The following is a 22,276-nucleotide window of genomic DNA, read 5'->3' as shown; positions in this document are numbered from 1 at the left end:
GCCCATCCCGTGCTCGTTGCTCGGCGCGCACGGACCGGCGCGCACGGGCCCCCGGCCCCGGCCCCGCGCCCCGCGGCCGCCATGGGCACCGCTGCCGGAGCCGCCCCGCGCTCCGCCCGCCAGCTCCGCCCGCCCTCCGCCGGCACCAGCGAGCGCGGCTCCGGGCCGCCCAGAAGGGCTCGGCGCCGCTCTTTCCGCTTCCGCGCCGGTCATGCTGCGCTGCCGCCGGGCGGCCGCGGCCATCGCTGCCGGCTGCGCTCCGCGCTCCCCGCGCGGCTGCCGCGGCCTCGCCATGGCCAAGAGCAAGTTCGAGTACGTGCGGGACTTCGAGGCGGACGACACGGTGCTGCCCAACTGCTGGATCGTGGTGCGGCTGGACGGCCGCAACTTCCACCGGTGAGGGCAGGGCCGGGGCGGGCGCGGGCTGGGAGCGCTGCTCCAGGGCAGGTCGTGGGTGGTGCCCTGGTTGCGCTGGGCTGTTCCTGCCCGGCCTGTGTGAGTCCTGCGGGTGCGGGGCTAGAGATCCTCGTACCCGCCGGTCCCAGCGAACCTTCACTCGGCCTCTCCAGGGCAGGGAATTACCACTGGGATTTTGTTTTCACGGGCTGCTTCAGAGCCGGGTGGTAGGGAATGGTGCCAGTGGGGAAATGTTCCCAGTGCCTTGGGTGTGCTGGGGAGGGACAGCAGCTGCTATAAAGGGATGTGTATTGGTGTTCGGAGTCAGTGTCTGTGTGGCATTCACCTTCCCTCGGGATAAATGGGGTACAGTTCCCTTGGCTGGTAGATGACACAGGTTCTTGCTGGGATATGATCTCTGGTTTTGGTAAAGCTCTTAAGTTTTGATAAGTTTATTGATAGTGTTGTCCTTATTGGACTGAGTATTAAAGACACCCTGTGAGAAAGGGAGTTTACAGAAAGTGGTACTTGTTATCCATTTCCAATTAAAATACATAAACCAACTGCTTTGAAAGACTGGTTAGGGTCAGATACTGGCGGGAAAGAGAATGGGTTACCCAGAGTGGATAGTGAGGATTTTTGTTACTGCTTTTCATACCTGGAGGAGATTCTTTTGTCAGTGTTGATGTGATACTGGAAATCAACATTCATATAAAGCAAATATGAGGAAAATGAATGGGTTGGCATTTTTAGCAGCTTTTAAAGGGATTTTTATGCAATTATTTTTGCTTTGAAGGTTTTCTGAGCAGCATGAATTCAAAAAGCCAAATGATGACCGTGCTCTGCAGCTGATGACCAAGTGTGCCCAGACAGTGATGCAAGAACTGGAGGATATTGCTATTGCTTATGGACAGAGCGATGAATATAGTTTTGTTTTCAAAAAGAAGAGCAGGTGGTTTAAAAGAAGAGCAAGGTAACAGCTGCATTGATACTGAAGAGAACTTGTTTTTAACGTCTCTGTAGTTCTTCAGATTTGCCTTTACCTACACACAGAGGTTAGAAGGAGGGCTGGTGTTTACACTGCAGTTAATTCAGGTTTTTCATGTGGATTCTTTACATGTGGTCTTTCAGGAAAATATGTTCAATAATACAGAGTTTTAAAAAGTTGTATAAACAACTTACTATATAAACAATCAAGACATTATAAACAGACATTCTTTTAAGAAAATGTTACAATTCTCAGTACCTCTGTTCTTCAAAAGACTCTGTGCCATTGCTCATCTGTTTGGCCATTATTTAAGAAATGCTGCTCTCCACCAGAATTATCACTACTGGTACCTCTGATAACTACAGATACATAATCACACTCATGTATTTCTTTCTTTTTTTCTCTTGTTCTGTGTTTGCAAGTAAGTTCATGACTCATGTGGTCTCCCAGTTTTCCTCAAGTTACGTGTTCTATTGGAAGGATTATTTTAAGGACCAGCAGCTTCTGTACCCACCAGGATTTGATGGACGAATTGTGTTGTATCCCAGCAACCAGAATTTGAAGGACTACCTCAGTTGGAGGCAAGCAGATTGTAAGTGCTCCTAGAAAACAGAGATTTGTTCAACTGAGTTCACTTCCTCTGAACAAAAATGCCCTTTTTGCCAGTGTATTTGTATATATAGTTGTCAGTGAAAGAACAGCAGGTAGGGTGGTAGTTTTCAATAATATTACAATTGTTCCAGGCTTTGTATGGCTACAGAAATACTGGCTGAAATTTGGAGTGTTCAGGCTGCAGCTACGTTTGGTGCATCCTGGGAGTGAGTTCAGCACAGGAAATATTAGAACTGCTAATAGAATTAATTAATTAATCACGCTGTTCAGAGTTGGCTTAGCCAAGGTAATCTTTAATGAAGAGATGTGAATATTCAAATTCACAGCAGGTAGCAATTGAAAGTGCTGAATATTCCATGTTAGAACAGACGTAGATTTTCTGGATTTATCTCTAGACTTTTGTCAGTGCCTAGTCCCTGTTGTCAAATGAAAATAATTTATATTAGACATAACACCCTTCAGCCTCTGCTCTGCCCTTTTTAGTTATAATGAAATCTGTCTGCTAGTCACGATATGCAGTACCTTAAAAACGGATTATAAACATGATACGTTCTTTAGAAACTGATATTCCCCATTACTCTTGGCTGTTTCTTGGATACAGCTCTGGAAATCCAGCTATTGTTTTCTAACTAGTCGCTCAGGTTGGGTAAATAATCTTCCTCACACTCCTTTCTATGTTTTCTCTAGGCCATATTAATAACCTTTATAATACAGTGTTCTGGATGCTTGTACAGCGAAGTGGTTTGACACCAGTGCAAGCCCAGGAGAGGCTCCGGGTAAGAGTCTGCTGAAGTCATGGTTTTTTATAGCTAAAAATTAAATCATAAGACTTGCAAAGTATCTTGCCTGCCCAGCAGCCCTGGCTGGCTTGTCTGTTCTTACTGTAATAATTTTGTGAGTGTAGATTCAACAACTTCTTGAACTGCACAGATGTTAATACCATTAGCAAATAATGTATTCTTGGTCAAGTATTAGCAGGGTTTTAAGTTCTTAATTAGCAATTTCAGAAATCTTAGAAATGCCATAAAATGTCCAGTATCCAAACACACAAGGAGCAATGGCGTAATTCAGGTCCTGTAGATTGCCAGTCCCTTCTGTTGTGTTTTATCTCCTTGTGCAGACTTTAGCAGATTATTTGTTTTTTTCTGGAGTCTCTTGATTGTCTTGTCTTTGTCTTGAAAATATAATAAAAACCCTCTCAGTTTTAATACTCATTTGGCAATTGGAATTAATTCCTCTGTTGAGAGAAGCAATTAAACCTTCTGACTTTAAGGTGAAAAACCTTTACAAATGTCAGTCTTGCTTCCAATATTCCCCCCTCCTCTACCCTAGCGATACAGTTTGTTTGTTTTCTCTAAGAGTATTTTTCTTTTCCTTTCCTCTCAGGGAACTTTGGCTGGAGATAAGAATGAAATCTTATTTTCTGAGTTCAACATCAACTACAACAATGAACCTTTGATGTATAGAAAAGGAACTGTCTTAATATGGCAGAAGGTAAAAACCCGTATTGGCACTTGCTTTGTGCTCATGTTTTAAATAGTTACACTGTGGCAGACAGACTGCACTGTTAAAGCACCACATGTATCTCCAGTGTATGTCTAGGAATAAATATATTTTAAATTAACGATATTTGCCATATCATGATGTGTAAGATGTTTTAGAGATGTTTTTGTGGTATCTGTTTCTATGAGCATAATATAAAAACCAGTCTCTGAAGTCTGGTGTAAATACAAATTATGACCACTGAGGTGAAACATGTATCAGCAGATGACAATGTGTGTATCACTGGGGCCCTTCCCAGGATGAGGTCCCAAGTATATCCATGGCAAAGGAATTACAAAGTTCTGTTCAATAAGGTAACTCAGCTCATAGTTTGTTTAGTCCTTTTCTGCTTTAAGGTAACTTGGAAATGTTCATTATTCCAGGATTGTGTCATTGATTTAGTGGGAGAAATTCCTGTCCTGTGTTTTTTTATTAGTTTGTTTTTTTTTTTATTAGAATTCTTGAATCCCCTCTGGAGCTTTATATGTCTGCTAATGTGCCACCTATATTTTCAGGTTAATGAAGTCATCACTAAGAAAATAAAACTGCCAAAGGAAGAAGAAGAAGAAAAGGAAGTGGAAGTGACCCGGACTAAGACTAAAGTTGTTCCTCTGCACTGTGACATCATTGGGGACCAGTTCTGGGAGGAATATCCCGAGATTCTGGCTGAGGATAGTTGATATCTCTGATGAATATAACTGGTAGTTCACATTTTGCTCTGCTTGTGTTGTTGGCAAGTGAGGAATACGAATGGTGGCTGGCAGAGTTTGACCTGTAACCCTCTTCAGCAACTACACTGAGTTTAGCACTGTTGCTTCTAAAAAGAAGCCACTGGTGCTGTCTGACATGCAAGGATATGCCCATATGGAAAGCTAAAATCACGCTTTATTTTGAGTGTTAAGAACTCATGATGAATTAAGACTGTTCTGCCTTGTACACGTGTATTTGTAAAAAAAGTACACAGAAATTTCCAGTATTTCTATTAGCATTATTTTATTGAACAGCTGAATTATAAAAAAGCTTGCATACTTGAACAGAAATTTTTTTTTGTTTTTGTTTTCAACTGAGATGGACCAGAATACTTCTATTGGGACTTGGTATTAAAATTCAAGGCTGGTGTGTTTAGTCAGATGAGTGACAAACTGTTCTGCTGCCTGATGGCTGAAAGGAAATTGAGTAGCCCAGCAGTTTTCTATGGTTGATTTTAAAAGTTTTTGTCAGATGTACAGGATTTGTATACTTCTAAAAAATAAAAATAATAGTATCTTCACTGTGTTTTATTATGTGGCCTTTCTTATTCCTGGGACTTGTACTAAGTGGTGAAAGTTCCAAACAATGAAGTTAATAATAAAGATACTGTACAGACTGGAATTCTGTTAGGACATGGATAGACATCTTTTCTCATATTCCATGGCCTGAGAATTCACCTGTCTCCTCCTGTTCAGGAGTGACAGGTGGCAACACAGCACAACATCCCAGGTGCCTGCAAAGAGAGAGCCAACAATTTGTGCTGCTGTTTTCTGATCTCCCTGGGAATGACACAGACAGAGCAGTGCTGGCAGTCCATGTTTGTCAGAAGGAAGGGAGGAGTGTGTGTTGCCTGGTCAATGCACAGTTCTGTTCCAGTCCAACTGTCAGTTAAGACCCTTTGTCAAAATCAACCTCTCCAAGCAGAAATATTTCTGCTAATGGATAGGGGCTTGTCCCAGTGTAAGTGGAATTTGAGGGAAATAACCTGTTTCAATGTAGAAATAGAGCTTTAATGATGGGCATTGATAAGGCTATTACTGCTTCTAACCAAGCTGGTTTCAAAAACATGGTCCCAGAAAAGTAACTGGGCCAGTTGTTGCTTGTGAAGAGATAGCAGTTGGGACTGGCCATAAAAATAGAAAGGATCAGATATGACTGATGAAGGTCACACTACTGAGTTAGATTCCTGTAAATTCTCTTACCAGCCTATGTTTCCCCTTCCTGCGGAAGAACTTAAACATTTAAGGCAATGTGTCTTTTGGTGTTTTTTTTTTAAAATCCCCCACTGACCAGGTACTGATGTAAACTTCAATTTTGCAGGTTCTTCCCGAGATTAGGCAATGAGTCTGGGTGTTTATAATAGCACGAGGCTTCCGCTTGCCCTACACGCAAAGAGAGAATGTATTTCGTTTTTAGTTTGTAGAATGGGCTGCATGATTCCTAGGAAGAGGATGTGGGTGATTGTGAATCATTGCAGCAGTCACTTACCCCTAAGAACTTTCTGTCTGTAGGTTTTTGGTCTTCTGACACAAATGCAATTTACTTAACTGTGAAATTTCATATTACAGCTTGGTGCCTGACTTTGGACTTTGCATACAAAGCAACTGTTCCAGAACTGGTAACAGCTGGATTTACTCATACTGGTGAAAGATTAAAAAAATAATTTGGCAGCCATGCTTTATGTTTGGAAAGTAATATATAGGTTTTTTATTTTATGTATTATGGCTGCCTGATACATTCTGCAATATCTTTATGTATGTACATTGTGTGTGTATATAAAAAACACATCTGTATTAGGTCATAGTGTTTTCTAATTAACTCATTCTTACGATAATATGGAATAAGTCAACATAGCTGTTCACATACGGATGCAGACTTTGGAAGCAAGATATGGATTCTCCGTACAACCATGGGCTTTAATTTGTATTATATAAATGCTAGAGAAAGAACTCCATGTGGTATTCTCATGCACAAGGTCTGCATATATATGACTCCATAGCTGTAGGGGAAAATAACTATTCTCAAGGCTCAAACAGCAGCCTGGTGTTGGTGGCACACATGACATAGGCATTCCTGTAGCTGCAGGAGTCCTGTGTTGTGACCCAGTGAAGAAAGAAGTGTTTTCTCTAAAACTGGTGAACAACCTGTGGCTGATGTACTGCCCTAACAAGAAGCATTAGATGTACGGGAACCTGTTATGAAACATTTATGGAGGCGGTGAATCATTATGGTAAAACCTCTCTGCATTGTTAATAGTGTTTCCTCAGGGAAATGACTGTGCCCTGTGTATCCTTTTATGCATTAAAATGCAAATTTTATTGCAACCCTCTGTTGTCCAGGTGGCATTTCATGGCCTGGGGCAGGGGGGTTTGGTGCCTGATCCAGGGACCATCCCCAGGGCGGGCTGCAGAGGGAGGGTTGCACCAGCCGGGGGTAACTGAAGATAATCACAGATTTGTTAGGGTTGGAAAGGACTTCTGGAGATTATCCAGCCCACCCCCCTGCCAGGGCAGGGACACCTGGAGCAGGCCATCCAGGAACGTGTTCAGGTGCATTTGGGATGTCTTCAGAGAAGGAGACTCCACGCCCTTCCTGGGCAGCTGTTCCAGTGCTCTGCCACCCTCAACGTAAAGTTCTTCCTCATGTTGAGGTGAAATTTCTTTTGTTTTAGTTTATGTGCACTGCTCCTCGTCCTGTCACCGGGAAGAGTTTGGCAGCACCCTTTTGATACACACCTTTGAGTCTTTAGGCTAAGCAGGCCCAGCTCCTGCAGTCTCTCTCCTAAAAGAGAGATGCTCCAGACCCTTCACCATCTTTGCGGGCTCTGCTGGACGCTCTCCACCAGCTCCTTGTCTCCTGTACCGCGGTGCGGGACGCAGCGGGAAGGTGTCCGTGCTGCCCCTCCCGGGCCGCTCCCGCGCCGCTCCCGGGCCCCTCCTGGGCCGGCGGCCGCACCCGAGCCCCTCCCGGGCCGCACCCGAGCCCCTCCCGGGCCGCTCCCGGGCCGCACCCGGGCCCCTCCCGGGCCGCTCCCGAGCCCCTCCCGGGCCCCTCCCGGGCCGCTCCCGGGCCGGCGGCCGCCCCGCCCTCAGGCCCGCGGCGTTGCGGGGCAGCGCTCCCTGGCGGCGGCACTGCGCAGTGCGGCCGCCCGCAGCCCGGCATGGAGGAAGACGAGGCGGGCGCGGCGGGCGCGGAGCCGCGCGACCCCCGCCGCCGCTCGCCCAGCCCCGGCCGCCTGGACGTGAGCTCCAGCCGCTTCGACCCGCTGCTGGCGCTCTACTCGCCGCGCACGCCGCTGCCCTTCCCCGGCGCGCCCTGCTTCAACAACCTCGCCGAGTACGAGAGCTTCCAGCGCGGCCTGCGCCGCTCGCGCGGCCGCCGCGCCGCCCCCGCCAGCCGCGGTGCCCCCGCCAGCCGCGCGTCCCGCCGGGGCCCGCCCGCCGCCGACCCCGAGCGCATCCAGCGCCTCCGCAGCCTCATGGTCAACGCGGGCCCCGAGCAGGAGGCGGCTGAAGGCGGAACGGCGACGCGGCGGCGGCGACGGGCACCGCGCAATGTCCTCACCAGGATGCCCCGTAAGGGCGCGGGCAGCGCGGCCCCGGGGCTGGGCGGGCGCGGGGAGCAGGGCTGAGGGGGAGGCGGAGGGTGTGAGGGCCGGGCCGGGGCCGGGGTCATGCTGAGGTGAGTCGAGGGTTGCGGCTGGGCCCGGCGTAGGGTTGGGATGGAGTTTGTGGGTGAGAAGGGAGCGGTGGCTGGCGGAAGGGGTTGGGTGACAGTGGGGTGCGGTGGGTGGTGTGGGGGGAATGATTTAGTTTGATGGGGAATGACACCTGGATGCAGACGCACTGGCACAGGTTGCCCAGGGCAGCTGTGGCTGCCCCTTCCCTGGAAGTGTCCAAGGCCAGGTTGGACGGGGCTTGGAGCAGCCTGGGATAGTGGAAGGTGTCCCTGCACATGGCAGGGTGATGAGAACGAGATGGGCTTTAAGGTTCCTCCCAACCCACACCATTCCGTGATTCTCTGAAATGGTGTGCAGGAATGAGGAACAGCATTTCACAGAGCTGCTCACACAGAGATGACACTGACTTTGTTGTGGTGATGTCCTGCTCTGTTAATTGGTTAATTACATACATTCTCTTGGTTTTAAGGAGAAAAGGGATGAGATACTGCTGTGTTCTCAAAAGTACTATTTTAAACCAAGACTGGTATTTGAGTCAGTCCGGGGTGTAGTTAAATCATAACCACGGGTGAGTCTGTAACACACTGCTGTTACTTGTTGCTAACCAAACATCCTGCAGACAGAAATACTGGCATTTCTGATAACATGATGGCAGAACAGTGGGTTGAGGTGTGAGATAGCTGTGATACAGCTAAATGAATCAGTTGTGATGATGATACAAATTTCTTGTAAAAATCAATTTGTGCAGTCAGGGTAAATATCTCCTAAACATGAAGAGGTGCTACTTGTGCCCCCACACCAAGAATCAAATGGCATTGCTGTTAGGTGAGATGTAACTTTAGTGTACTTAATTAAAAATACTGGGGTTCTTTTTGGAATCCAACTATCTTTTCACCATCGCCTTAATTTTTTGTTTCTAAAAAGGCAAGGCCCAAAATGTTCAATTCTGAATGCCCAAGGCAAAACCTTTTTCTTGCTTAGGCACTAAAACACAATGTGTTCATTGCTATAGATAGTGTGTGATCTTAAGTGTCACACTTAGGGCTCTGCACAAATGCAGAGGTTCTGTTTGGGTCATTTTTCAGAGTTTTGGTATTAAGCATGTGCTTATTTTATACAAATAGGGGTTGAATTTTGAGTATCAACTAGGTAACTTTTTTCCCTGTCTATTGAAAAACTGTTAATGCTGGTACTTAACAACACAGAAGGTACAGGCAGATTTAGCTGTGTGCAGAGCCTGCTCATTACAGCTCTTGGTGCTTGCAGAGGAGGTGTGTTCCAAAAATAAATGCCTTGCATTGCTGGTTTTGTTTTTTGCGAGAGTGTCAGGTTGTTGAAGGGTTTTTGGATGATGCATTCTGCCCTTTTGCTCAGGTGAAGCTGGAGGTTTGCCATGGAGGAGCCAGAATCTTACACAGCAAGGAAAAGTGGGCAGAGTGTAGATTTGGTAGAGCTGTGTAGTGTTTTCCTGGGTGCTGAGAGGCAGAGGTGTAGTGGGAAAGAGGGGTTGTATGTGGAATTTTGTAAGAAGTTGCAGATAATGTCCCTACTTAAAAGGAATATTAGAATTCGAAATGTAAAAAAATAAACCCTAGACTTTATATTATTATATAAATTCTCAGGGTTGGTTAGAAAAAATACTGTTTTCTGATTGAAGACATACATTTGATATTGTGATGGTGTCATCTGTAGTTCCTGTGATGGATCTGTCAATCCAGAACATAAGTTTGTTATCAGTTCAGCTGAAGGAGACACAGAGACTCATGGAAAGGCCCCCTAAGCAAGGCTGGGAGGTGCTGAGACAGCTTCTGCTCTGTGTGAAACCAATTTCCTCCAGTTATCCAGCTGGAGAGGGCTGGCAGGAAGACAACGGATCTCAAAAAATAAATATGATTAGGTTAATTCAGAGGAAACTGATTTAGATTTCCCTGCTGTGGCCATGAATTACCCTGCAGCCCAGTCCTGCAGATCAGCTGTTTTACACAGTCACTTTACACTCACAGGGAGCATTTTCTGGTGTGCAAATCAAACCTTGAATCCATAGTCCCTAAGGCACAAGGCGAGAGATCATCTCTGTCTCACATATTTTATATTAATATGAAGAAATGTGTGAGATTTTAGACCAAGTCTTTTCCCTGACTCTTAGTAGGAATTGTACAGCAGTCCTGGAGCTGTGTTTGCACAAGCAAACGGGTACCAAGGCATGGGTGGAAGTTGTAAATAATATCTACCCCTCTAGATGAATTACACTTGCAGTGATCTCTAGTGTGCAGACAAGGCTTGTGTGAGCCAGGCAAACTGTATGTTTTACTGAATTCCTTCACTTTTGCCCTGCTTAAAAGCATTATTGTCCTGGGGTTTAGCATGGTTTAATTGCTGGCTGCTCCTTAGAATCATTTTATTTCTTTGCCAAAGACTTGTATGACTTTGAAGGATGTTCAGCTGGCTGCTGAAATCTTAGCTGAAACAATGCATTTTCATCAGTTTAAACTGGTCCAGTTTAGTAAATTGAAGGATTTTGAATCATTCATTGTTTCAGAAATCCCCTTGTAAAGAAAAGGAACACATCTGCTACGATTCTTTATTCACAGCTCGTAACTAATCTGAGGTAGCCTTAACCAGGCATTTGTCATTTCTGTGGAACTAACTCTGCCCCCATGAGCTTTCTGTTCCCTCTCAACCACTTTTATTTACAGTTAGGATTACTTGGCATGTTTCTGAAATGTAGCAAAAAGATTTTCAGCTAAGGCTGATTTGGCTGTGGGCTATGTAAAGCAAAACCTTCATATTTTTGAAGTCTTGGCTGTCCCCACTGTAAGAAGAGTTTTGGTGGTCTGGTTATGGCAACCACAGTGTGTTACAGTGCTTGGGGCTTCTCATTGCTATTGTTATGAACACAAGTGTTGTGCCAAGGTCTGCCAATACTTGTACATAGAGTGGATTTCTACATGTCTTTTAGATGCTGAGGAGAGAGTTCTTACTAGAGTATGTAGTGACAGGAAAAGCAGGAATGGCTTCAGACTGAAAAAAAGTAGGTTTAGGTAGATATTAGAGAGAAATTCTTGGCTGTGAGGGTGGTGAGGCCCTGGCACAGGGTGCCCAGAGAAGCTGTGGCTGCCCCATCCCTGGAAGTGTTCAGGGTCAGGTCAGAAAGGGCTTTGAGCAACCTGGGATAGCGGAAGGTGTTCCTGTCCATGGCAGGGGATTGCAACAAGATGATCTTCAAGATCCTTTGTAACCCAAGTCATTCTATGATTCTGTTCTATGATTCTGTATGTTTTGTTGAAGACTGATGATGTTCTCTTTCTGTTCTAGTCCATGAAGGCAGCCCACTGGGAGAACTTCATCGCTGTGTCCGAGATGGTGTCAGAATCAATGTTCACATCCGCACTTTCAAAGGGCTTCGTGGAGTCTGCACAGGGTTTTTGGTTGCATTTGACAAATTCTGGAATATGGTAATTATTATTCCAACCCTTGATTTGTAACTGTTATATTGAAAACTTGACATTTGCAACAGGTTTAAGCAAATAACATATGGAGAAGGTTAATGTGCTTTTGTGGTTCACAAACTTATTTCTCTGGCACTGAGTGCTGGGTTTGAGATGTAAGTGGTGCTTGGTGTTGGACTGGTACATCTGGGAGGTGCCAAACCATCTTAGAGAGGTTTTAGGTGAGAGAAGCTTTGAACAGTTCACAGCATCTTCAGAGGTTTTGCATAAGAACACAGGAAGGTGGAATATGAGGAATATCAGAAGCTTCCAAAGCTTTCTCTGCAAAACCCAGTCTTTCTGTAGTGGTAGGTGCTTTTCTGTTTTCTTTCCCTAACATCACTGAGCTGTCAGTTACAAAAGCTTTTCCCTGTGTTCTACCTTGTGAAGATCTTAAAGACAGTAGATGGAAGAGCAGCTATTAAATATTTGTGAGCCTGGAGGTGTGAAAAGTTTGGAAATGGGGAGGGAGGAAGGATTTTGCAGGCAAGGATCACAGAGATTTTGCAAGTAATGCAGAATGAACTTTTCTGCTGCTTTTATACCTCAGTACAATTTAGATGATTAACAAACCAGCTCCAAAGCACAGCCTGTTCCTGGGATGGATTTTCTCTCAGAACATAATTTCATAATGCTTTGACACAAAGCTGGTCCAAAGCTGCTTCATGTTTTATTTTAAGTTTGATCTTTCTGTTTCTTTTATCTTTTTCTAGGCCCTGACAGATGTGGATGAGACTTATAGGAAACCAGTGATGGGCAAAGCCTTCTATGCAGAACCTCAGCTCTCACTGACCCGAGTAGGTGCCGTCTCCTGTTTTCTTCCTTATTAGGATCTCCTTTTTCAAAGTAGTGAAAGGGGAGCATTGAGTGGGAAGCCATGTTTGCATCTGAAATATTTTACGTCCTTTTATTACAGATGACTCTAAAATGACTTGAACTTAGAAAAAAAATACCCAAAACGTTTTCTGACCTTTCTGAAAGTATTTTAGTAGTTCAGTGTTACTAAAGCTCCACTTCAGAATCAGATCAGAGTTGCTGCTGCTGCTTAAGGTAACGTGCTGAGCTTCTAGAAGCTCACTCTGTGGGTTTTGATGTATTTGTTCTGTGTGTTTTTTGCACCTGTGACTGATCAGGTTCACATTTGTCCTGCCAGGGGATATGGCAGAGCATCCCTCTGGTACTGATGTTCCTAATGACACAGCCTGTGTCTGCAGCCAGAGAAACAACACAGCTCTTTGGTTACTTGAGCTTCCAGTCTGGGTACTGTGAAGCCCGAGATCTCCAAAGCTCTCCACTCTCTAGGATCCAGCTGCAAATAGAGTTGTTTACCACGTTGACAACTGAAGAGATGATAGATGAACTTATGAACAATGAAGGGAAAAAAAATGTGACAAGGATGTGGCCGTTGAATGGCAACAGCTCTGGGCCTTTTGAACATCAGAGAAGCATCACAAAAACATTTAAACTGTTTCATTGTCAGGAGTTTGCTTTCAAATTCCTGCCATTTAAATCTGTTTTCTGATAGATCCCACCCTTCATTTTTTTAAAGACTAGTTAAAAATAATCAAGTTGTCTTTGTTCGTTTAGCTCACTCTTACAGGGGTTGGCTTTCCATCCTGTTGGTGGGAAGAGAGAGGCTAACCAAAAATCTCATTTGTCATTATTTCGTAAAAGCTTGTCTGCTGCCAGAGTAAAAGCAATTTCTTTTCCAGTTTCACCACCATGTATTCTTAGATTAATGAGTTCATACAGTGCTTTGGGTCTGCTGCTGTAGTTTTTATTATTTTTCTGAGGTCTGCTCACCTCCCAGAATACCCACACGTCATCTTTTAGTTTGTTTTGGGGAACACAAAAGATCCCTCAGTTTTTCAGTATGCACCCTTTGGAGGCCCCTTATCTTAGGGATTCGTGACACAAGGATGGAAATCTCTCTAAAACTGTCTGACAACGTTAAAAGAACATGGGAAAAAGTGAGCTGTAGGAGCAACTTGGTATCTCTGTTGCTCCTTACCAAAGTTAAAGGCTCCCAGGTAGCACTCTTGCTCCCCAATTAAATTCCTTGGTGCTTGCATTAAGACAATCATGACCATGCAAGAGACCCATTCACCTTCTGTCCCTGTTTGGTAAGAAAACATGGCCTTTATTGCTGGTGGAGATCTGTCACTGTGTCTTGTGAGCTCTGATTTGGGATTGTACATGAAAATGCAATGTAGAAGGGTGGAACAAGTGGCCTCTCTTGTTTTACAAGTGTGGTCATAGATACAAATGTCCTTTTACAGCTGTTTGACAGACTCAAGCTGCAGGAATCCTCGGGGAAAAAGGGAGCTGACTCAAAGACTGTCTCAGAGGAGCTGGCCCTGACAAATGACTCTCAGACACTGAGTTTGAAAGCTGGATCAGGACGAGGGAGAGCAGAAGAGGAGCGTGAGAGGCAGAAACACTCGGTCAGAGCTGGAGAAAAGAAGACCTCAGGTGACAGAAGTGAAGCTGATGTGGGCAGCAGGACTGCCCACACAGAGGGGGCCAGTGCTGGTGGGGCCCGAGCAAGGAGCCAGTCCCGGAGGAGAAGGCGGCCCAAGGTGGATTATCAGCAGGTGTTCACACGCCACATAAACCAGATCTTTATTCGAGGAGAGAATGTCTTGCTTGTCCATTTAGCACATTGACTTGGCTGAGCCTTTGTCAGCATATTTATTTGATAGCATGACTTGCTGCTGCAGCTCCCATTGCTATTTAGAGTTGTCATTGAGTAGGATGGTACCATGGCTGGTTTCCCATTGCCACAACAAGGCAGGGGAAAGAATTGTAACTTGAGCATCCTGGGCTTGATGCCAAAGCAGCCTCCTTAGATCCCGGTTGGGGGTCTCAGGCAAAGGTCAGCAATGCAGTTGTTTCTGTGGTATGAGGGAGTTAAGAAACAGATCCCACTGTTTCTTAAAAAGAAGCTAAATAGAGAGGGCTGGAAAAGAATTTCGGTGTACTCTGTTACAGGAGCTACTTGAGGCACACATTTAAGGACAGGATCTGCACCTGCAATAAATCAGAAATGCTCTTTTGCACATTCTGAGTAATATCAAGAGGAAATTGCTAAGGAAACCAACAGTTTATCTGCTGCTGTTACATGGATGTCCTATCTTCCAGACATAATTCTGACAGTCATTTTGAAATAGTTTATAAAACAGGAGTCAAATCCTGCTGTTGGCTACAGGCCTCTTTGCCATAGTTAGCTCTGTAGTGCTCTGTGTGATAGGAAGCCTCTTAATTGTAAACTGCTCTTTTAATGTGAGTGATGGCAGGACTGTAACTTGTTTCCAGCATCAAAGCTTAGGCTCCCTTTGTAATGCTGTACTTTGGTCCTGTGTCACCAGCAAGCAGATGATGTAGCTGATCAGAGACCTCCCTATTTGGAGTTTACCTGTGAATGCTGTGGATGCAGATGGAAACCTATCCTTTTGTATTTCACCCATTTGCTACTTATTGTAACAATGAAGCTGGCAAAGACTGGTTTGTTCTCAGGTGTGTTTGTGCTGAGCACACCCGTCCTGTACTTAAACGCCTTTCTGGCTCCCTCTGTTGAAACCAGTGCTGCTGTGTCTCCAGCTGTTCTTATGGAGCAGGAATCTTCATGAGTCTTTCCTGTCCATGTGAGGGATGCATCATCTCACTCCAGTTGAGCTTTGAAGAGTGCCTGAAAAGGTTTTGAAGTATAGAAGTCAGACTCAACTCATCAGTGTTTCATTTTAGCAAAGCTGTTAAATTATTGCAGATCAGGCCAGGGTTCTGTAGGTATAAACTGCTTTCCAAAAAATCTACGTGCAGAAGTTTGAGGGTAAATGTAACTGTTCCATTATCTAGTCTCTTCCCTTTGTTGTCAAAGGAGATCTCATGCTGCTATTCTGTATTCATCTCAACTGCCTTGTGCTTTGCAGCAGCTCTGTGTGTTTAAGCTGAAGTTGGGAAATTGCTTCATAGCAGGACTTACATTGCATATAGACGTCCTGAGTTCTCAAATTGAGTGGCTGTACTGTGGGTGACATGGATTTCTGTTGCTGCAGATGCAGCATTCTGCTTGCTTGGTCGTTAGGGGTATGTGTGGTGTTTGAGCAAATCACAGAAATCATTTAGCAGGCATTCTGGACACACAAAGCAGCTGTTTGCCTCTGGGGGAGCCTGAAACTTATGTCAACATTTCACATGACATGGGGCTTGATGAGCTCAGCTGCTGAGCTCAAAGCCAAGTTCAGCCTGGGACAGAATAAAAAGTACTGTTGAGGCAAAATAGTTTCATCAAGGGTAAAAAAGAAAAGAAAAAGAAATAAATACTCTCTACAGCTTCTTATGAAACACTGCTTTACTGCTGTAATCCCATCCCTCTGTGAACTGAGACTAGGCACTGAAAAGACTCTTCTCATGGAGATTCTTGTTTCCCCTCCCTTCTTGACTGTTTGTGTTCATGGGCTCTGCAGTTTCTCCCATTTTTTTCTTTTTTTTCTCCTTCTCCTGTCAGTACTTTGTCTCCTCAGGACATTCTAAACTCTGGTTTAAAAAGACTGTTCTTGTTGCCCTGGCTTTCTGCACCCTCTCCTGGTTGGCTTTCTATGTACTAACCAGAACCCTCACAAATTACTAGAAATATGTGAAGCTAGAAACAAGGTGTTTATCTTTGGTCCTGACTTCCCAGCAGCTTTTACTGCAAGTGAATATTTTCTTCCTTATGTTTTGTTTGTGAGGATTTTCCCCTCTGTTTTCTCGCAGCTTTGTTTTTATTTCAGCTGCTTGGGATCACTCCTCTCTGCCTTTTCCACGAGTACCAAAGACCACTGGTTTTGAGCTCTCCTCTTTCCTTCATATTTGACCAAAGGGTGTCAGATTGCCCTCAGGCTGACACACAGTGACATCTCATTGAATTCTTGCTTTTCTTCACCTCATATTCTTAATTCTGTTTGTCTGCCTAGTTTATGTTGCCTTGTGCATTAACTAAGATACAACTACTGTGAATATTTTTGTGGTTGTACTGCCTTTCCTTGTTGACTGACACTTCCTCAAGTTCTCAGTTGCTGCTGGAAGTCTCAATGTTTCCTTTCATAAGAGATTTTTCCCTGAAACTTTACAGATGTTTGTTGCTTTACATCTAGGAGTTTCTTTGTTAACATTTTACAAAAAAGGCTGGTGCTTAGACTTGAGTTGGTGCCTTGATTTTTATATCATCCCTGACCTGTTCTTCCAGAATCATCACCTTGGTGAGCAAACCTGGTTAAGGATTATAGTTTATCTACTTTTTTTGCACTACCTCATTATTAAAATGTTCCTCCTCTCATCTGTGAAGTTGGTTAAACTTCTCTCTTCCAGTTTAGATTTAAGGAATTATTTGTTGGTTCTTCATTTGTTTCCTACTTTCCTGTCTGCCTTTCTCATTATTTCCAAGCTGCTTCCTAAATACTGCTGCTTCCTCTTCTACAACTTCAGATCTGCCAAATGTCTTCCTTTTCCCAACTTTTCTGGCATTGTATCTTTTAAAAATGCATTATTAAAATGCTATCTTACGTACTTTGTCTCTTTCAAGCATCATGATTGTGATGAAGCAAGTGATCCTGTAGGTGTGGTTTCACTTGCATGTTCAATACTTCAGATAATGTTTCTCTTTAAATAAAATTGAATGTCATGTTCTGAAAGGAATTCTTCTACCTCACTGAAATACTCTCCTAAATCTGTTTAAAAAAAAAGAAAAAGAAAACAACCTTTGGAAACAAATGAGCTTTGGTTTGTTTGGTTTTTTAAAAATTGTTTCTGGTTGTTTCTTTCTATTGTTTTCCTGTTCCAAACTCAAGATAAAATTTTTGTTCAAAAAGTTTTTTGCTCCCAGCCCTTCCTCTCTTGCTACAGTGATGCTGTGAGCACAGACACACCAAAGTCTTTGTGCAAATCAATGAAAAGTAAGAAACAGAGAGCAAGGTGAGAGTGGAAAAGCTTTGGGCAGATATGAAGAAGTCCCTGGAAAGGATCCACAGGTTGCCACCTGTCCTGTATTTCTAGGACTTTGCTCAGCCTGATGCTCAGCAGTGGTTCTTAAAGTGTGTTTGGGGTGAGGTACCCAGTTACTACAGGGAGCAGTTTTCTGCAATAACTTCGAAGAAGCATTGGGATAATTTGAGAAAGTTTTAAAATCATTTCTAATTTCTGGGATTAGGTTTTAGGAAATGTTTTTACACGTGTGCTTCATTTTTATCAAACATTTCTTAGGCTGTGGTAGTAGAAAATGCAAGGCCAAAGGGAAAAAAAGGAGCTTGTAAAAAAATGGGGGTTTAGTTCCTTCTCTCAACTGACTTGTCCAGCTTATTAATTGCCTGGAAGGTTTTTTTCTGACCTAGAGTGAGGTACTTAGCATGTCCTCCCCCAGGTGATTACTGAATTAATCAGTGAGTGCTGTTTTCCATCTGTTTCTTATCCTTCAGTGTTGGATTCATTGTTTCCTTTGCAGCATTCCCTCCGCAGGGCAGTGTCACAGCAGGAACAAGCCTGACTGCCCACTGGTTTTTACCCTTCCCTAGGGAATGTTACCCTGCCCAGTTTTGAGTCCAGAGAGCCTTTGGCTATTCTTGATTTTCATACCGTTCTCTTTAGATTTTTGGAATTATTTGGTCAGAAGAATTATTTATCTTTGATAATATTACTTTTTGGAGTAAACCGATTTTTAATTTTGTTATTTATTTTCCTTCACAAAGTACTAGGTTTTCCTAGTTTGCTGTTGCAGTCACCCACTTGCACCTGTGAATCGCTGGGTGAAGAGTGTGCAGGATAAAAAGAGGCAGAGAAAAAAAGATGTGTAATTCTTATTGAACTTGACATTCTGTCCAACATGCTGCCTACACTCACCCTTTCTGTTTCTTACTGGCACTGACCTAAATGAGACAGGTGGAAATGATTTCATCCAGAATCTTGAAGGAAAATGGAGCAGGGACAGCAGACTGAAAACACTGAGTTTATGAAGATGTTTATCTCCAGGTAAACTTCCTGTCTTTGATTGAACAGATCAGAGTTATAACTACCAACTTAACCCTGCAAGCTCTGCCACTGGATAAAATTGGAAGGCAGAGTCCTGCACCTTTTCAGAGGAGATGCAGTGATTCCCTCAGCCAGGCCAGCTCTTGCCTGAGAAGCTGCTCAGGTACATGCCAGTGTCTGCCTCAGAGCATAACTGCAAATACTGCCAATTAATATGAGGATGTTTTCTCTCCTGCCTGCACTGCCGAGTGTAAAATATAAATGCTAAGGTCTGCAGCATCTGCAGCCCAGAATGACTTCAGTTCATGCTTTTGCTTCTTGACATTGGCTTAAAAAGTTTCAAGTTTGTACTCATAGGAATCCTGAGACAGTCTGTTAGAACATTAGGAAAGGCTGCTGCTGACTAGAAATAGTATTGGAAAAGTAAGTTTTTATAGAATTTGTGAAATTCTGATAGTAATTAAAGTATTGCAAATCTGGAAAGGCTGAGAGAGTTGGGATTGTTCAGCCTGGAGAAGAGAAGCTTTGGGGTGACCCAGTTGCAGCCTCCAAGTACCAAGTAAAGGGAGATTACAAGAAAGACAGACAGACTATTTACAAGGGCCTGAAGTGACAGGACAAGGGGGAATGGCTTCACACTGACAGAGACTAGGGTTAAATGGGATATTAGGCAAAGAAAAAAAGAGGGGAGAGGAATTATACAGGTGGTGATAACTCCTTGATATGGGAAGGGCCTTTTTCAAGGGCACAATCCAGCCAGCACTGGGCAGCTGAGTCTGTAGATAAAGGGGAGGATGCAGAGCCAGCTCTTGAGTGCAGCCTCCCTTATGCTTCGAGCCTTTCACAGCACCTGAACTGCCCCTGGAATCTCTGCCAGGCTCCACCCATAATGACTGACAGATTTGATCCCGCCTCTAACATTTTGCAGAGGAAAGCCAGTGGGAGAACAAGGAACTAAGCAAATTTGCCATTTTGAGGCGGGGATGGAGGCTTGGTTTTCCTTGTTGGCTTCCTGGGGGTGCAGGAGAAAGGACTACTTTACTGGGGAAATAGCAGAGATTCTTGTCTCATGATGTTTACAAGTCCTTTTAGATGTCAAGTGCTGTTGCTCTTAACTGATGGAAGTGAAGGCCTGTCAGGGAAGGAAAATGCCTTCTGATATTCCAGGGTAACTATCTTATTACCTTCTAGCTTTGAGGTGTACACTTGGATGACTTTGTTGAAAAAGAATTAGTACACCTGAGACTTTCAGTCAGTCTTGTATTCAGTTAGAATGAAAAGTAGTTTGATCAGTTTGTGCAAAAACATATCCATCCTTTTTTCCTCTCTAAAGATCAGTGCTCCCCCTCAAGAAAGAAAGGAAAGCTGCTCCTAAAGTGTTTGCTTCTGATTTCCACTGCTTCAGATCAAAGTGCAGCTGTGTCAAGGTGTCTTCAGCTGAGACATTATTCTGAGAGGACAAGATGAGAGAAATATTTGGTCTCCCTAGAACTAAAGTGGGCATTACAAGGGGAGTAGATGGGTTGACCTCTTTTCAAGTGGTGCACACACCCACTGTAGTTGCATGGACTGGGACTTGTTAACCAATCAGTCACCTGTAAAACTTCCTTAGGGAACCACAGAGGAGCAGCATGAGCCACCAGACTGACTTGGGGCTGGAAGTCAGGGGCTGACAAATTCAGCTCTCTTTGCTGCCTCTTGCTCACTGAATGGCCTTGGCAAGCTGCTTCCATCCCTCGCCCTGACGCTCCACAACTGTAATGCATTCAAGAGCACTCCTTGCCTGTCTTGCAAGGATCTGGGGAAGTGGTAAATGTTATAAAAGTGCCAAGTGTTGTTATTAAAACTCTCTCTGTCAGGTAATGCAGATATATCAACCCTCTGCCCTCTCCAGGCTTGTGACTGTTAGTTAACCTCACCTTGTCACACAAAAACCGTGTGGGGAATCAGGTACAAAAACACTCTTCAGTCTCGACATCACTGATGTCTTCAAGGTCACATTTGGTGACTTCAATATCTGTTTCACAGCTGCAGTTTCGTGTTTGGATCAGATGGTGATAAATGGGGGTGTAACTCGTTTGTAATTCCTTCTCTGTCTTCCTAAATATTTTGTGTCTTAGGAAGTTGATGCTGCTATGAACATACTGGGTAATACTGAATTTGCAATATTCTGCTTTCCAGATATAAATGTTTATATTTAAAATTGCTAGGACTGCAATGCAATAAATATATCCATGTAACAATTTGCCTCGAAGCATAATTTTTTTGTGCTCTACCAATAGAGTGATGTGTATTGTGTCAGTGAAGGAGTTGGGACTGCTGTGGTTAGGACAGATGCTGGATGTGGAGTCCCCCAGGTGTGAATAAAGCACTGCTATCTAGTCACATAACTGGGGACAAACCAGTCATTTGTGTGTACAAAATAAGAGTGTCATGATACTTGTCTTTTAGAGATGCAGAAGGGAAGTGAACTTCATGCTGATGAATGTAACCACCATTGGCCTGATCACTCAAAGGTCTGTTACCTTAGTGTGTGGTCTTCCACAGTACCATCAGGAGATGGTTTTCCAGGAACCAGAGAGGTCCAGAGCCAGCATCCGAGCATCTGCTCCAGTGTGTGCATAGCCACTGGGGAATCTGACTTCCAGGAACATTTCTGTTCCCATGGTAAGTGATGCTGATACATTTGGATCAGAGATGTCTTTTTAGGGAGAAATTCCTCCCTGTGAGGGTGGTGAGACCCTGTCACAGATTGCCCAGAGAAGCTGTGGCTGCCCCTGGATCCCTGGCAGTGTCTAAGCTCAGGTTGGATGGGGCATGGAGCAAATAGGTCTCATGGAAGGTGTCCCTGCCCTTGGCTAGAGGAGCCATTCTCATTGCAGCCTGGGAACTGTGGGATTAAGAGGTGCTCCTGTTCTGTGCAGGGACCCAGCTCCAGGGAACCCCATCCCACGCAGGGGGTGGGTGGCCATAAGGGGGAGGGATGCTCCCACTCTGTGGAGGGACCCCATTCTCTGGGAAAGGATGGGGGACATTTTCAGGACTCTGGACTCCGTTCCATGGGCACTAAATGCTCCAGAAAGGTTGTCCAAACAGTCCCCTGTGTGCTGCAGCCCTTCAGGCTTCTCTTTATTCCACTGGGCATCTCAGCCAGAGCCTCTCCCTAGGTCCGGGCAGCGCAGCCATGGAAGAGCCGGGCGGGCTCTAACGAGCAGGAATCCGCTGATGCTCCCGCCAGGAAAAATAGGAGATTGGGGCTCACCGGAGGTACCCCCAGCCGGGCGGTGCGCGGGCTGCGGGGACGGGCTGGGCCCTTCCCGGTCACTCGCCCGATGCCGATCTCGCTTTCCTCCCGCTGCCGGCCGGGAGCAGCCGCGGCGCCGCCGGGCCCGCCAGGGGGCAGCAGCGGGCAGGGAAACCCCGCGGCGGCCGTGAGGGGCCGGAGGGGCCGGAGGGGCCGCGGGAGCCCGAGCACCGCCCTGGAACCGCTCCTGGAGGGACCGTGTGTGTCTGGGGGTGTCTGTGTGTGTGTGTGTGTGTGTCTGTGTGTGTGTCTGTGTGTGTGTGTGTCTGTGTGTCTGTGTGTGTGTGTGTGTCTGTGTGTCTGTGTGTGTGTGTGTGTCTGTCTGTGTCTGTGTGTGTGTGTGTGTGTGTCTGTGTGTGTGTGTGTCTGTGTGTGTGTGTGTCTGTGTGTCTGTGTGTGTGTGTGTGTGTGTCTGTGTGTGTGTGTGTCTGTGTGTGTGTGTGTCTGTGTGTGTGTGTCTGTGTGTGCGTCTGTGTGTGTGTCTGTGTGTCTGTGTGTGTGTGCGTCTGTGTGTG

At 45.0% G+C, this 22,276-nt stretch overlaps 2 protein-coding genes across 4 annotated transcripts; both read left to right on the top strand.

Annotated features, from left to right (window-relative positions):
- The first annotated feature begins 203 nt into the window (after positions 1-203).
- Positions 204-4,808, top strand: THG1L (tRNA-histidine guanylyltransferase 1 like). 3 transcript variants are annotated; one of them, XM_069029157.1, is made up of 6 exons: positions 204-396; positions 1,193-1,369; positions 1,807-1,976; positions 2,684-2,772; positions 3,383-3,490; positions 4,054-4,808. In XM_069029157.1, exons 1-6 carry the CDS (start codon positions 212-214, stop codon positions 4,216-4,218), a joined length of 894 nt encoding a protein of 297 aa, XP_068885258.1. In that variant the 5' UTR covers positions 204-211; the 3' UTR covers positions 4,219-4,808. The 3 variants fall into 3 exon arrangements, with proteins under 3 accessions (XP_068885258.1, XP_068885260.1, XP_068885259.1); XM_069029159.1 differs by lacking the exon at positions 204-396 and having other exon boundaries at positions 1,202-1,369; positions 1,902-1,976; XM_069029158.1 differs by lacking the exon at positions 204-396 and having other exon boundaries at positions 1,281-1,369; positions 1,811-1,976.
- A 2,626-nt stretch (positions 4,809-7,434) lies between these two features.
- On the top strand, positions 7,435-20,700 carry LSM11 (LSM11, U7 small nuclear RNA associated). The gene is made up of 4 exons (XM_069028998.1): positions 7,435-7,863; positions 11,283-11,422; positions 12,169-12,252; positions 13,735-20,700. The coding sequence occupies exons 1-4, from the start codon at positions 7,449-7,451 to the stop codon at positions 14,119-14,121; spliced, it is 1,026 nt and encodes a 341-aa protein (XP_068885099.1). The 5' UTR covers positions 7,435-7,448; the 3' UTR covers positions 14,122-20,700.
- Positions 20,701-22,276: the final 1,576 nt, after the last annotated feature.

The sequence above is a fragment of the Aphelocoma coerulescens genome, chromosome 13, assembly GCF_041296385.1.
Source record: "Aphelocoma coerulescens isolate FSJ_1873_10779 chromosome 13, UR_Acoe_1.0, whole genome shotgun sequence".
NCBI lineage: Eukaryota > Metazoa > Chordata > Aves > Passeriformes > Corvidae > Aphelocoma > Aphelocoma coerulescens.
Note: the sequence above shows the minus strand (reverse complement) of the source record. Positions and strands in the feature narration are given on the sequence as shown.